General features: G+C 29.2%; 1 protein-coding gene across 5 annotated transcripts; it reads left to right on the top strand.

Moving 5' to 3' along the window:
- Positions 1-4502: 4502 nt before the first annotated feature.
- LOC112771436 (uncharacterized) lies at positions 4503-11876 on the top strand. Of its 5 annotated transcripts, none has more exons than XR_011876843.1 (8): positions 4503-4910; positions 5306-5358; positions 6816-6875; positions 6987-7064; positions 7863-7992; positions 8335-8387; positions 8524-9119; positions 11651-11876. XR_011876843.1 is itself a non-coding variant. In XM_025816189.3 (8 exons), exons 1-8 carry the CDS (start codon positions 4616-4618, stop codon positions 11804-11806), a joined length of 966 nt encoding a protein of 321 aa, XP_025671974.1. In that variant the 5' UTR covers positions 4503-4615; the 3' UTR covers positions 11807-11876. The 5 variants fall into 5 exon arrangements, 4 of the variants coding, with proteins under 4 accessions (XP_025671974.1, XP_025671973.1, XP_072082308.1 ...); XM_025816189.3 differs by having other exon boundaries at positions 8979-9119; XM_025816188.3 differs by having other exon boundaries at positions 8955-9119.
- Positions 11877-12208: the final 332 nt, after the last annotated feature.

Genomic DNA, 12208 nt, shown 5'->3' with positions numbered 1-12208 from the left:
TAAGCTATTTTATATTAAATGACTTATATAATAGTCATCTCATTTATTATCATAAATGCTGAATTAAATAAGTAATTATTACTTTTGATTTAGAATTAACTGAGAATAAAACGAGAGATACTATTTTATTTGGCCTTTCGAGTTTAATGTGTGTCACATTCAAATATAAATAGTAAATAAAATGAGAGATACTATTTTATTTGGCATTTCGAGTTTAATGGGTGTCACACTCAAATATAAATAGTAACTTCCAGATTTTGGTCTCCAACACATCAAAGTCACCTCCGTAACTCTTTCCATAAAAGGAATTGTGATTCAACTCTATCAGGGATACAAAAGGTTTTCAAAGAACAAGGGAATGACTCTAATCTATACGTGTTTAAAGACTAGAATAGATTAAATATTATTTAAGTAATTTATTTCTAATATTGGTATTTGATTAAATTAGTTTTAGAAAAATTTAAATTGTTGACTCAATTTATATATTATGACTATTCTTTTTTAATATATTATTTTTATATTTTTTAATATAAAAATTTTTTTTTTCTGATTTTTAAGTTTATTTTCTTTCTTGGGTATATGTATCACTTTTTTTTTTCATTTTATATTTCAGATTAGTAATGTAATTATTAAGAAAAATGTATTTAAAAAAAGAAAAAATATTAAAACATCACTATTTAAAAAAAAAGAAAGATACGTAAAAAAAAGAAAAACAAAAAATTAAAACATCACTATTAGAAAAAAAACTGTTAATATACGTATGAATGGGGCCGAAATTGAGAAATATATATGGATATAAAAAATAAAAAATTATTGCACGATTGTAAAATAAAAAATAATTATAACAAAAAATAATTAATATATATTATTTAAATATTTTTAATAACTGGTAACATAGTGTTTAACAAAATATAATTCATATATTTTTTTATTTATGTATATGTATAGAATTATTTATGTATATGTATATATATTAAGAAAAACTATCGTAATATATATATATATATATAATTATTTAACAAAATTAATATATAAGATTATGGAAAGTCTCATCTAAATTTAACAAGAACAAGATGACTTACATATAGAAATAGTTCTCATGGATAATAAGGTAAGTTGATTATTTTCCATGATTCTTTCAAGTGATGGTAGGTCCATTTTATAAATATTTTTTCATATTTTAAATTTATTTGATAAGTAAACCCTTGCACGAATCAAAAACAGTGCAATTTTATAGATTTATAAGTGCTAATAGTCTTTCTATTTAATTTGTTTTCAGTGTGATAATAGTCAATATAGTTGTTGGTGAATTTAACTATTACTATATTATTTATGAGGGAAGATCTCTCGTGGCTAAAATTGTGGTGGCTAAAGGTGACTTTTTATTGACCAACAAATATTTTGTTGACATTTGGTGGTGTTGAATAATGCAAGAGAAGTGTTGGCCAAGAACAAAAGAATAAGTGCATGTCCAAACACTGTTTTTTGTTCATGTGAGTCATTAATTGTTTTGATCAATTTTGTTTATTTCTTTAAAATTGTATAATAATATGTAATTCACATTTATTTAAAAATAATACAAAAAATTATTTGAAATTATATTTAAATTAAGGTTTAATTACTTTGTTGGTTCCTATAGTTTCACGAAATTTTTAATTAGGTCTCTGTACTTTTTTTCCTTTTAATTGAGTTCTTGTACCAAATTTTTTTTCAATTGGATCCCTACACTTTTTTTTTTCTTTTATTTGGGCCCGTGCACCAATTTTTTTTAGTTGGATCCCTATAAAATTAAGTCAATTACTTTCAAGAGATACCTAATTAAAAAAATTAGTGCAGGAACTTAATTAAAAGAAAAAATAGTGTAGGAACCTAATTGAAAATTTTGCAAAACTATAAGAACTAATAGAGTAATTAAACCTTAAATTAAATATTATTTTAAAATTTTAATTTTATTTTAAATATAATCAGTTAGATGTAGTTTGAACATATATAATTTAAATTTTAGCATTTATATTTAGAATTATATTTATTAATTTAAATTAAATAGTGTATAATTTTAAATTATAAGTTCGTATATGTAAATTATATTAATTAGTTTATTATTAATTTTAAGAGTAATTAATTAAAATTAAACTCTGAAAAAATTATTCCTATTAGGCATGAAAATTCTACCATCAATTTTTTATGAAATATTCAAAATGTAACCTAAACCATAGTAGGTTTTTTTTTTAATATTTTCTATATGATTAAACTAAGAAACCAAAAGAAAGTTTATTTTTAAAAGTTCATTAAATTAATAGATTAAATGTTTATATTTAATAATATATAATAGATTAAATATTCTAATTTTATAACAAGCTAAGTTCAATGTCAAATGAAATAAAAATAAAAATAATAAAAAAACTATAAATAAAATATTACATCTTAAAAAATAATTGAGATAATTAAATACATGGTTATAAAATTCTCTAAAGTATAAGTTAAAAATGTTATAAAAAAATTTTTAGACAACTAAAAATTGAAAACTTATCACTTTATCGATCTTTTTTTTAAAATAAATATTGATAATTTTTTGATACTTTTATTTTATGGCACTAATAGAAAAATAATTAATTTAAATTTTTGTTGACAAAATCTTAAATGAAGGTAAATATCAAATTTTTATTTACTTAGAAAATATTTTATTTTAATATAGTTATAATTTAAATAAATTAGTAGATAACTGATATTAATCATGCATTATATAAATAATAAATAAATTAAAATATTTTAAATATATTATTAAAATAGTTTAAATCTATTATATATTATTAAATATAAAATTTAATCTATTAATTTAATAAACTTTTAAAAATAAACTTTTTTTTGGTTTTTTAGTTTAATCATATAGAAAATATTAAAAAAAAAACTACTATGGTAGAATTCTATTAAGCATGCTTAATAGAAATAATTTTTCAGAGTTTAATATTAATTAGTTACCCTTAAAATTAATAATAAACTAATTAATATAATTTACATATACTAATTTATAATTTAAAATTATACGCTATTTAATTTAAATTAATAAATATAACTCTAAATATAAGTGCTAAAATTTAAATTATATATTCAAACTATATTTAACTGATTATATTTAAAATAAATTTAAAATTTTAAAATAATATTTAATTTAAAGTTTAATTATTCTGTTGGTTCTATAGTTTTGCAAAATTTTCAATTAGGTCTCTATACTTATTTTTTCTTTTAATTAGGTCCCTGCACCAATTTTTTTTCAACTAGGTCTTTCTTGGCAGTAATTGACTTAATTTTATAGGGACCCAACTAAAAAAAATTGGTGTAAGGACCTAAATAAAAGAAAAAAAAAAGTGTAGGGATCCAATTAAAAAAAAAGTTTGGTGCAAGAACTCAATTAAAAGGAAAAGGGTAAAGTACTAAATTGGTCCCCTATGTTTGGGCGTAATTCTGTTTTGATCCTTAAGGTTTAAAATGTCCTATTTGAATCCAAAAATGTTTCATTTAGCATCAATTTAGTCCCACAGTGAGGTCAAAGTTAAATAATTAACGAAATGTCCTACATAACAACAGTACAAGAACAAAATCGATAATCTACAGAACATATACAAGCTCCAGAGACACAAAATCAACTGATGATGTATCAATACGTTTATTTATTATTTTTCTTATAATATAAATAAAATATTTTCTATAGAACTAAAGAGAATGATAAATAAATGTATTGATGCATCAACGGTTGATTTTATGCCTCTGGAGCTTGTACATGTTCTCCAAATTATCGATTTTGTTCTTGTACTGTTATTATGTAGGACATTCCGTTAATTAGTTAAGTTTGGGACTAAATTGATGCTAAATGAAACTTTTGTTGGATTCAAATAGGACACTTTAAATTTTAAGGATTAAAACAGAATTACGCTCAAACATAGGGGACCAATTTAGTACTTTACCTAAAGAAAAAAAAATACAGAGAACTAATTAAAATTTTTACAAAATTATAGGGACTAATAAAATGATTAATTTAAATATAATTTCAAATAATTTTTTTATATTATTTTTAAATGAACGTGAACTACATATTATTATACAATTTTAAAGAAATAAACAAAATTGATCAAAACAAAATGACCCACATAAACAAAAAACAGTTTTTGGACATGCACTTATTTTTTTGTTTTTGACCCTAACACTTCTCTTACATTATCTAACACTATTAGATATCAACAAAGTATTTGTTGATCAACAAACAAAAAAATCATCTTTAACCATCACAATTTTAGTCACCAAAAACTTTTTCTATTTATTTATGATCGCATTCAAGATATATATATATATGTGTGATTTACTAAAAAAAATAAATTATTAAAATTAATTAATAAATATTTTAAAATTAATCTAATTACTATTAAATTAAAAAAAAATAATACATAATATATTATTTTTTTATTAATTAAATTATTATAAAATTATAATTTTAATTTTATCACCGTATATCACGGCTAATTACACTTGTTTTATACTTATAATTGGAGGGTCTATGGTGTGCGAATGCTGAGTTATCCATTCCATTGCATCTTCAGCAATAGCGAATCGTCAAGTAACAATGAGTGTGTCTGCTGCTTCGTTGCCGTTAACGAGTTCGGCGCCTCCTCCCCGTGCTCTTTCTTTTCCCTATTTCAAGTCCTTTCATTTCCCCATTCGCACCCCAAACCACAAATTCTCCAAACGACTCATTGCCAATGCTGACTTCTCATCTTCTGCTCCAACTTCATCTACAGTTGAGGAAGAACAAGAAGAAGAAGAGAGCTACCAAGTTCTCTCGGCTATGAAAAGTGACTACAATGACATAGTCATTGTTGACACCCCAAAGTCTAGAATGCTCCTCCTTGATTCCACGCGTACCCCTCTCTCTCTCTCTCTCACACACACACACACACACACACACACATACACACAAGCAATTGTTATTAAAAAAATACAAACTTTACTCCATAGATGATGATCTATGTGTGAAAAGTGTTGGAATCGGTTCTCCCTCTATATGTTTGTGTAGGTGTGTTTTCCTTTTCTTCTATTTGGATATGATTTTCTATTTTTTTTTCCGTCTTAAAAGTAGGAACTGTGAAGCGTTGATGAATTGGGTGTTAAAATCTCTCAAATGGATCTCTCCTTGTGTGATTTTTTTTCTCAAATTGGATGGTCATAAGTGAAAAGTGTAAAAGGTGCCATGGAATTTGTGTTGTTTGTGGTAGCTGATAAGTCTCTGAATTTCTGTTTCTTTTGATTGTTGCAGATAATGTTCACAGCATTCTTTACAAGGAGCAAAAGTGGACTGGTTCCTACTGGGTATGTATGTATGTATGTTCGTTGCTAGCTTTGAATACTCAAAGTGTTGAATAGAGTGCTCATTGTTCTATGAATGTGAAGAGTGGCATCATGCATTCTAGCTGACATGTTTAGTGAAACAAATAAGTACATGATGCAATATCGATATCGAATCAGATGAGAAACTTCTCTATTTGGACTTAGTTGCCACTATCAAGCTGTGAAGTAATAGCAAATTGTAGATTCAATTTTACTTAATGCGGTCTAGGTTCTTCAGTACCAAGTTATAAATTTGGGTAAAGTACTAAATTGGTCTCCTAGGTTTGGGCGTAATTCTATTTTAGTCCTTAAGGTTTAAAGTGTCCTATTTGAATCCAAAAAAGTTTCATTTAGCATCAATTTAGTCCCACAGTGAGGCCAAACTTAAATAATTAACGGAATGTCCTACATAACAACAATATAAGAACAAAATCGATAATCTGGAGAACATGTACAAGCTCCAGAGGCACAAAATCAACCGTTGATGCATCAATACATTTATTTATCATTCTCTTTAGTTCTATAGAAAATATTTTATTTATATTATAAGAAAAATAATAAATAAATGTATTGATGCATCAACGGTTGATTTTGTGCCTCTGGAGCTTGTACATGTTCTCTAGATTATCGATTTTGTTCTTGTACTGTTGTTATGTAGGACATTTCGTTAATTATTTAACTTTGACCTCACTGTGTGACTAAATTGATGCTAAATGAAACATTTTTGGATTCAAATAGGACACTTTAAACCTTAAGGATCAAAACAGAATTACGCCCAAACATAGGGGACTAATTTAGTACTTTATCCTATAAATTTTGATATAAAAAAAACGTCTTTTTGGAATTATTAATCATGGAAAACTTAGGTCCTTTAAAGTCCGCAAGTGTGTAATTGGGAGAATGTAGGTGGTTAATTATCATTGACTTGATATCTTTTGTTTGTTTGAGAAAGTGTTTCCAAGATTTTGTGAAGACAAAATGTAAAATCAATAAAATGTTGTTTTCATTTTCTGTTTCACTTTCTTGTTATAAAATTTTAGAAAAAACAGAAGACATTGAAAATTAAGATGACAATGTAAATGAAAATGAAAATGAAGACCTAACAGGTCTTACTTTTTCACTTTACATACGTGCTCACTTTAGAGAATTCAAATCCAATCATGAAATAGGGAAATGACTAGTGAATTTTGCTATCCTGTAGCCCTGTAATGTAATGCCAGAGATTTGTAGATATAAATGAGTAAATTATATTATCTCTGGTTGTCATATTCTTTTTGTTAGAGAAAGGTACAGTTATGCAGATGAATTTAGTCATTTTTCTGAACTTTTGTTATTGGTATTTAACATCACAATTTGGCATGCTTGTATTGATGTGTACATAAAGCATTAGTTATTCATCTCAGCTTCTCAGGAGTTTTTGAACTCATTGAATTAAACAGGATGAATTTGCCAGCTTGCCAGCTATTGTTCCTAAAGGTCCCATTGCTATCTTAGGTTTGGTAATTGATTTAATTCTAAGATGGCATATAATTTTTCTTGTTGATTTTATACCATGGAATTCCCAAAATGTTAATCGGCTTATAAGTAATATGTACCTTAAAATCCTTCAGGGTGGTGGAACTGCTGCTCATTTGATGCTTCACTTATGGCCTTCACTGCAGCTTGAGGGTTGGGAGATTGATGAAATCGTAATATATGCTTTCTGCAATTCAATTTTTGATAAATTTATAGTTTTATACAGAATTTGCTTGCTTTACCGCACAATTTAGGGATAGTTTGAAACTTCTGACAAACATTAAGACAAAAATAATACTTTACCAAAATTTAAAGTATTAGAGCCTATAACATCGAAGAATGTGGTGAGACAAGATATCTTTAGGAACACAACTGTCATTTCTCAACATTGCAAAGGCAATGCCAGTAATTACTTTCCAGTAAAATCAGAATTACCAATATGCCTTTTTCTACTTGGATGTTATTTAGGAATCTGTTCTTGCACTGCAAATTGAGATTATTGATATAGTACTTTCATTGTTTTCGTAAAGAATTTGTCTTCATTGTCAATCGACTTTTGACCCTTCACGGTGTCAGTAGCTGACCATGCAGCATAAGTTGATCATGCTGCATAAATTTAGTAATTAAGGAAAATTTTGAAGATTAATAGTTAATACCGCTGATTTTGGTGGCTAAACTTGCTAAATTTGTTTTGGTTTCATAGGCTGATTCTATCATTTAACTGTACTTGGATTTGGTTCATTGGTTGCATACTTCATTATTTTGCTGAATGAACAGTACACTAAAGAAGAAAGGAAGTCAATTTAAAGATAATCTTGTACCATTGCCTGGCGATCTTCATTTTCTGTTACTTAGACGATTCCTTTAGAACAAAAAACAAATAGCATTCTTTGGTCCCTGATGCATTGTCCTCACCTAGTTGATGTTTTCTTCTCTTTCCCCCTCTTTTTCTGAAATATCAAACATTTCAGTTGATTGATAAAGCGAGAGATTATTTTGGCCTATCTGATCTTGAGAAGACAACAGAAGGTGGTGGCATTTTAAATGTTCATATCGGTGATGTCTTCATTCCATCAGAGAATTTATGCAGAAGATATGCTGGTCAGTCATCCATATTGTATATTGTACAGAAACCAACTATCATATGATTTCTTGTATTATTTTCTTTTTCAAATTCTAAATTACCTTATAAAAACTAGTTTTTAAATTAAATATGTGCAAACAAGAGTCCCAAAATGTCAAACCTATGCATGTCTAATGCATAGACACAACACCCAAATGGTGCATCTGTAGTTTATAGGATGCGTAGTTGAATTATAATGTGAATCGTTCTTTTAGTTCATGCAATCGCAACATGCCATTTAAGATTCTTTTTCAATTTTTTTTCTCCTCATTTACTTATAGTGGATATTTTTTTATAACTCTGGACCAACTTATTGTCAGGCATTGTAGTTGACTTGTTTTCTGAAGGAAAAGTTTTGCCTCAGCTGGAAGAGGTATGTGACTGTTGTTTTACATACATATTTACATTTTACCTGATTTTATGAAGTTCTCTCCAACCAGATGATTGCTTCTGTATTGTTGTTATCTAATTAATAGTCAAACTTCTGTAGATTAACTTGTATAGTTCAGGTCATTCCCTTGTATGGGATAATTTGGGCATGTTCATGCATGTTTTCCGCCACAACCGTGTCATGCAAAGAGAGGGACGAAACTCTTGCAGAGCCTTGCTTTCCATGTACAATGTGCTACAAATTTTGTGATGAGCAAGGTCTTTGTTTCATAATCTACCTTCACATGATATGGTCATGGAAAAACCGATATGATCTAAAATTCGGGAGTTGAAACAATTCCTTTTGTTAAACTATGGACTAAGGAATCAGACAACATTCTTATAATGCTCTAGAATAAAATAACAATTTATTAATTGTGGATGTGTATTCTCACAGTCATCTGCCTAAGTGATTAACTCTTTTTTCTTGAGATTTTGAGGGAAAGAAAATCGAATATAGATATGACGCCGTAATTGCATTATGTTTTGCACTGCCTAATATGTTTGGCAGGTAAGTACTTGGTTGGAATTACAGGAGAGATTGATGCCTGACGGTCGCTTCATGGTGAATTGTGGTGGCATTGATGGGGAATCCAGTCCAGAGTCTTTATTAAGTGATGAGACATGGCTACTAAATCCAACATTGAAAGCACTATCCAAGGCATTTCCTGGACAAGTAAGCTGTTGCTTATAGCAATGTGTCTATCATTGTTGGATCATTGATTTCGTGCATTACGCTGCCATAGTACTTAATAAGCTATTGCTGAATTATGGATAAGTTGAAACTCGAAAGTAGAAAGGTATCTATTCCCTTGTTAATAGGCTTGTTGAGCATATGGGACTTAGATAGGAGAGGAAGAACCGAAGAAGGGAAGCCATGTATTATTATGATGATGATATATTACACCCCCTCTTGATTTACAAAAATGTTATTTGTATACCAAAATCAGCCACCAATATATTTGTGTATAAATACATGTGTGGTTTAATTTATTTTCAATGTGTATTTGTATTCCCACATGTATTTACACTAGTGTCTGATTTTAGTGTACACGTAGCATAGTTGCTTTACTTATCATACCTAGGTGATCACTACTCAGTGATTTTATAAAATATACATATTGAGTGCCATATAACTTAAATCTCGAGAGTTTAGTGTTTAGTTTTAAAAATGGAGGAAATGTAGTGTGTAATATCACCGAGTAATGCTACATGACTAACAAAGTATATCATTTTTGGCCAACACTTAATAAAGGTATTTTTATACTAAATTCTAAATCCTAATAGTATAAAAATAGGTCTAATTACTCTGCTAGTCCCTATAGTTTTGTTAAATTTTTAATTAGGTCCTTATATTATTTTTTCTTTCAATTGGATTCTTGAACCAATATTTTTTTTTTCAAATAGGTCCCTACGGTGACAAAAACGTTTGGTTTATTGGAATATTCCATTCCCAAATTGTAGATACCCTTACTTTTTTTGAATCTCTAATTGTCTTTCCGCTTTTATTTTCACAAAGACAAAACTTAACCCTTTCACTTCTCATTTGTCCTCCTCTCCGTCTCCCTCCTCCCTCTTCTTCTGTCTCTCCCTCGCCCTCTCCCACCCTCACTCCTCCCACCTCTGCTGCACCCCTCCTTCCCCCTCCCTCCACTTCGATTTCACTTTCACTCCTTCCAATTTTGCCGCACCCCTTCATGGTATTTTGGTCTTTGGTAGTTTGATATTCAAGAATTGTTGACTGACTTTGATTACTTTTGTTATGTACATTTTGATGCAAAACCTAACTGCAGTGTACTTACACTTGATCATAACCTGAATAGAGTGACAATTACAACAGAAGATGTACTAATTACTGGGACCATGGAACAAAAACTTTTCATTAAATCTTTCCCACTCAAGAGCATGCTGTACGCATCTGCTAATATAAAGAGCCCGACACTTATGCAATCATTAGTTGGAAATTTGTGCAAGAGACACATTTTGTTCATTTGCTGGACGACAAGCTACGGTTTCCTATCAACTTTTCCGCTTAAAGAATATGAGCATGGCTGTTCTTTGGCGAGTTGTTTTTTTGTTTTCATCTTATAATCATGTTGTCTATCACTGTGTTGGAACATCATATGTGCTGCCTAGGGAAACGAACCTACCAAGGTAAGTTGACAAAGCTTTGTGGTTGGTAAAGCCTAAACCCTAAGGTTTTTGGTAAGTTGACAAAAATCTACTACCAAACCACAATGTTTTGTCAACTTACCTTGGTAGGTTCATTTCTCCAAGCAGTACATATGTTGTTCCAACATAGTAATAGATAACATGATTACAAGATGAAAAAGAACAACTCGCCAAAGAACAGCCATGCTCATATTCGGAAAAGTTGATAGGAAATTATAGCTCTTGTCGTCCAGCAAATGGACAAAATGCATCTCAACATCTTGCACACATTTTCAACTAGTGATTTCTTAATGTCGAACTCTTTTTGTTGGAAAATGCATACAGCATGCTCCTGGAGTGGGATAGATTTAATGAAAAAATTTTATTCCATGGTACCAATAATGAGTACATCTTCTGTTACAATTACCACTCTGTTCAGGTTTTTCATTAAAATGTACATAACAAAAACAACCGAAGTCAGTCAGCAATTCTTGAACATCAAACTAACAAAGACCAAGATACCATGAAAGGGTGCAGCAAAATCGGAAGGAGTGAGAGTGGAATCGGAGAGGAGGAGGGGGAAGGAGGGGTGCAGCAGAGGTGGGAGGAGTGAGGGAGGGAGAAGGAGAGGCGGGAGACGAAGAGGAGGAGAACAAGTGTGAGGATTAATTTTGTCTTTGTGAAGATAGAAAGGGAGAGACAATTAGGGATTCAGAAAAAGTTAGGGTATCTTCAATTTGGAAATGGAATATTCGGTTAAACCAAACGTTTTGTCACAGAGACCTAATTGAAAAAAATTATTGGTTCAAGGACCCAATTGAAAGGGAAAAGAAATGTATGTACCTAATTGAAAATTTGGCGAAACTATAAGGATCAGCAGAGTAATTAAACCTATAAAAATCAAGTGTTGGCAAATGTTGATAACCCCTAACATTTCTCTTGCATCATTTAGATATTGTCAAGTGTTTGGATGCTTATCTATAAATACCTCTACCAATTTGACATTTTTTTATGTAATCTTTAAAGTTGCTAACGGTTTGTGTTTGAAATTCTCAGTTAAGCTGGAAAAGAATGCCAAAGGTTAGTGGTGAAAATTTTATGGCACTCACAGGATCCATGCCTGATGTGGAATCTTGGTCTGCAAGTGTCTCATCTCCTCTAAGCACAAATGTTAAGGATTGGAGACCTTGTGGGCAGGTTTCTAGAAATTGATACTAATTTGTTCATAGATAAAATAAAGTGTTTGGTATTTATTTATATATTTTTTGAGATAAGTTTTTTTTGATAGAGATGAGTTATTTGCATAAGTTTATAAAGTAATGCTACACATCTAAGTCTTTTTATGAACCAAGTCCAACAAAGTTAAACAATAAGACTTGGAGTAATTTTAGCTATAAGTGATTTTTGTTATGTTAGACTAACTTGATTGGACTTGGTTAACAAAAAAGACTTGGATGTGTAGTATTATTCAATTTTTATTGGTACACGTTACTTTCTCGTTATGAAAAGAATATAACGAGTATAAAAAACAAGAATAAAAATGTTATATACACACAAAAAATCAGCTACCATCTATTTGCATATAAATATATATGTTGTTTAACATATGTATAA

This window comes from Arachis hypogaea, chromosome 18 (genome assembly GCF_003086295.3).
Source record: "Arachis hypogaea cultivar Tifrunner chromosome 18, arahy.Tifrunner.gnm2.J5K5, whole genome shotgun sequence".
Taxonomy (NCBI): Eukaryota; Viridiplantae; Streptophyta; class Magnoliopsida; order Fabales; family Fabaceae; genus Arachis; species Arachis hypogaea.
The sequence above is the reverse complement of the archived record's forward strand: the minus strand, read 5'-3'. Positions and strand labels throughout refer to the sequence as shown.

What these genes read in the sequence shown, in the direction of transcription:
- LOC112771436 (XM_025816188.3), top strand. Translation starts at nt 4,616, where the DNA reads ATGAGTGTGTCTGCTGCTTCGTTGCCGTTAACGAGTTCGGCGCCTCCT. An exon ending in TTTTGCCTCAGCTGGAAGAG is followed by an intron (nt 8,388 to 8,954) that starts GTATGTGACTGT and finishes TATGTTTGGCAG; the next exon opens with GTAAGTACTTGGTTGGAATT. An exon ending in CCAAGGCATTTCCTGGACAA is followed by an intron (nt 9,120 to 11,650) that starts GTAAGCTGTTGC and finishes TGAAATTCTCAG; the next exon opens with TTAAGCTGGAAAAGAATGCC.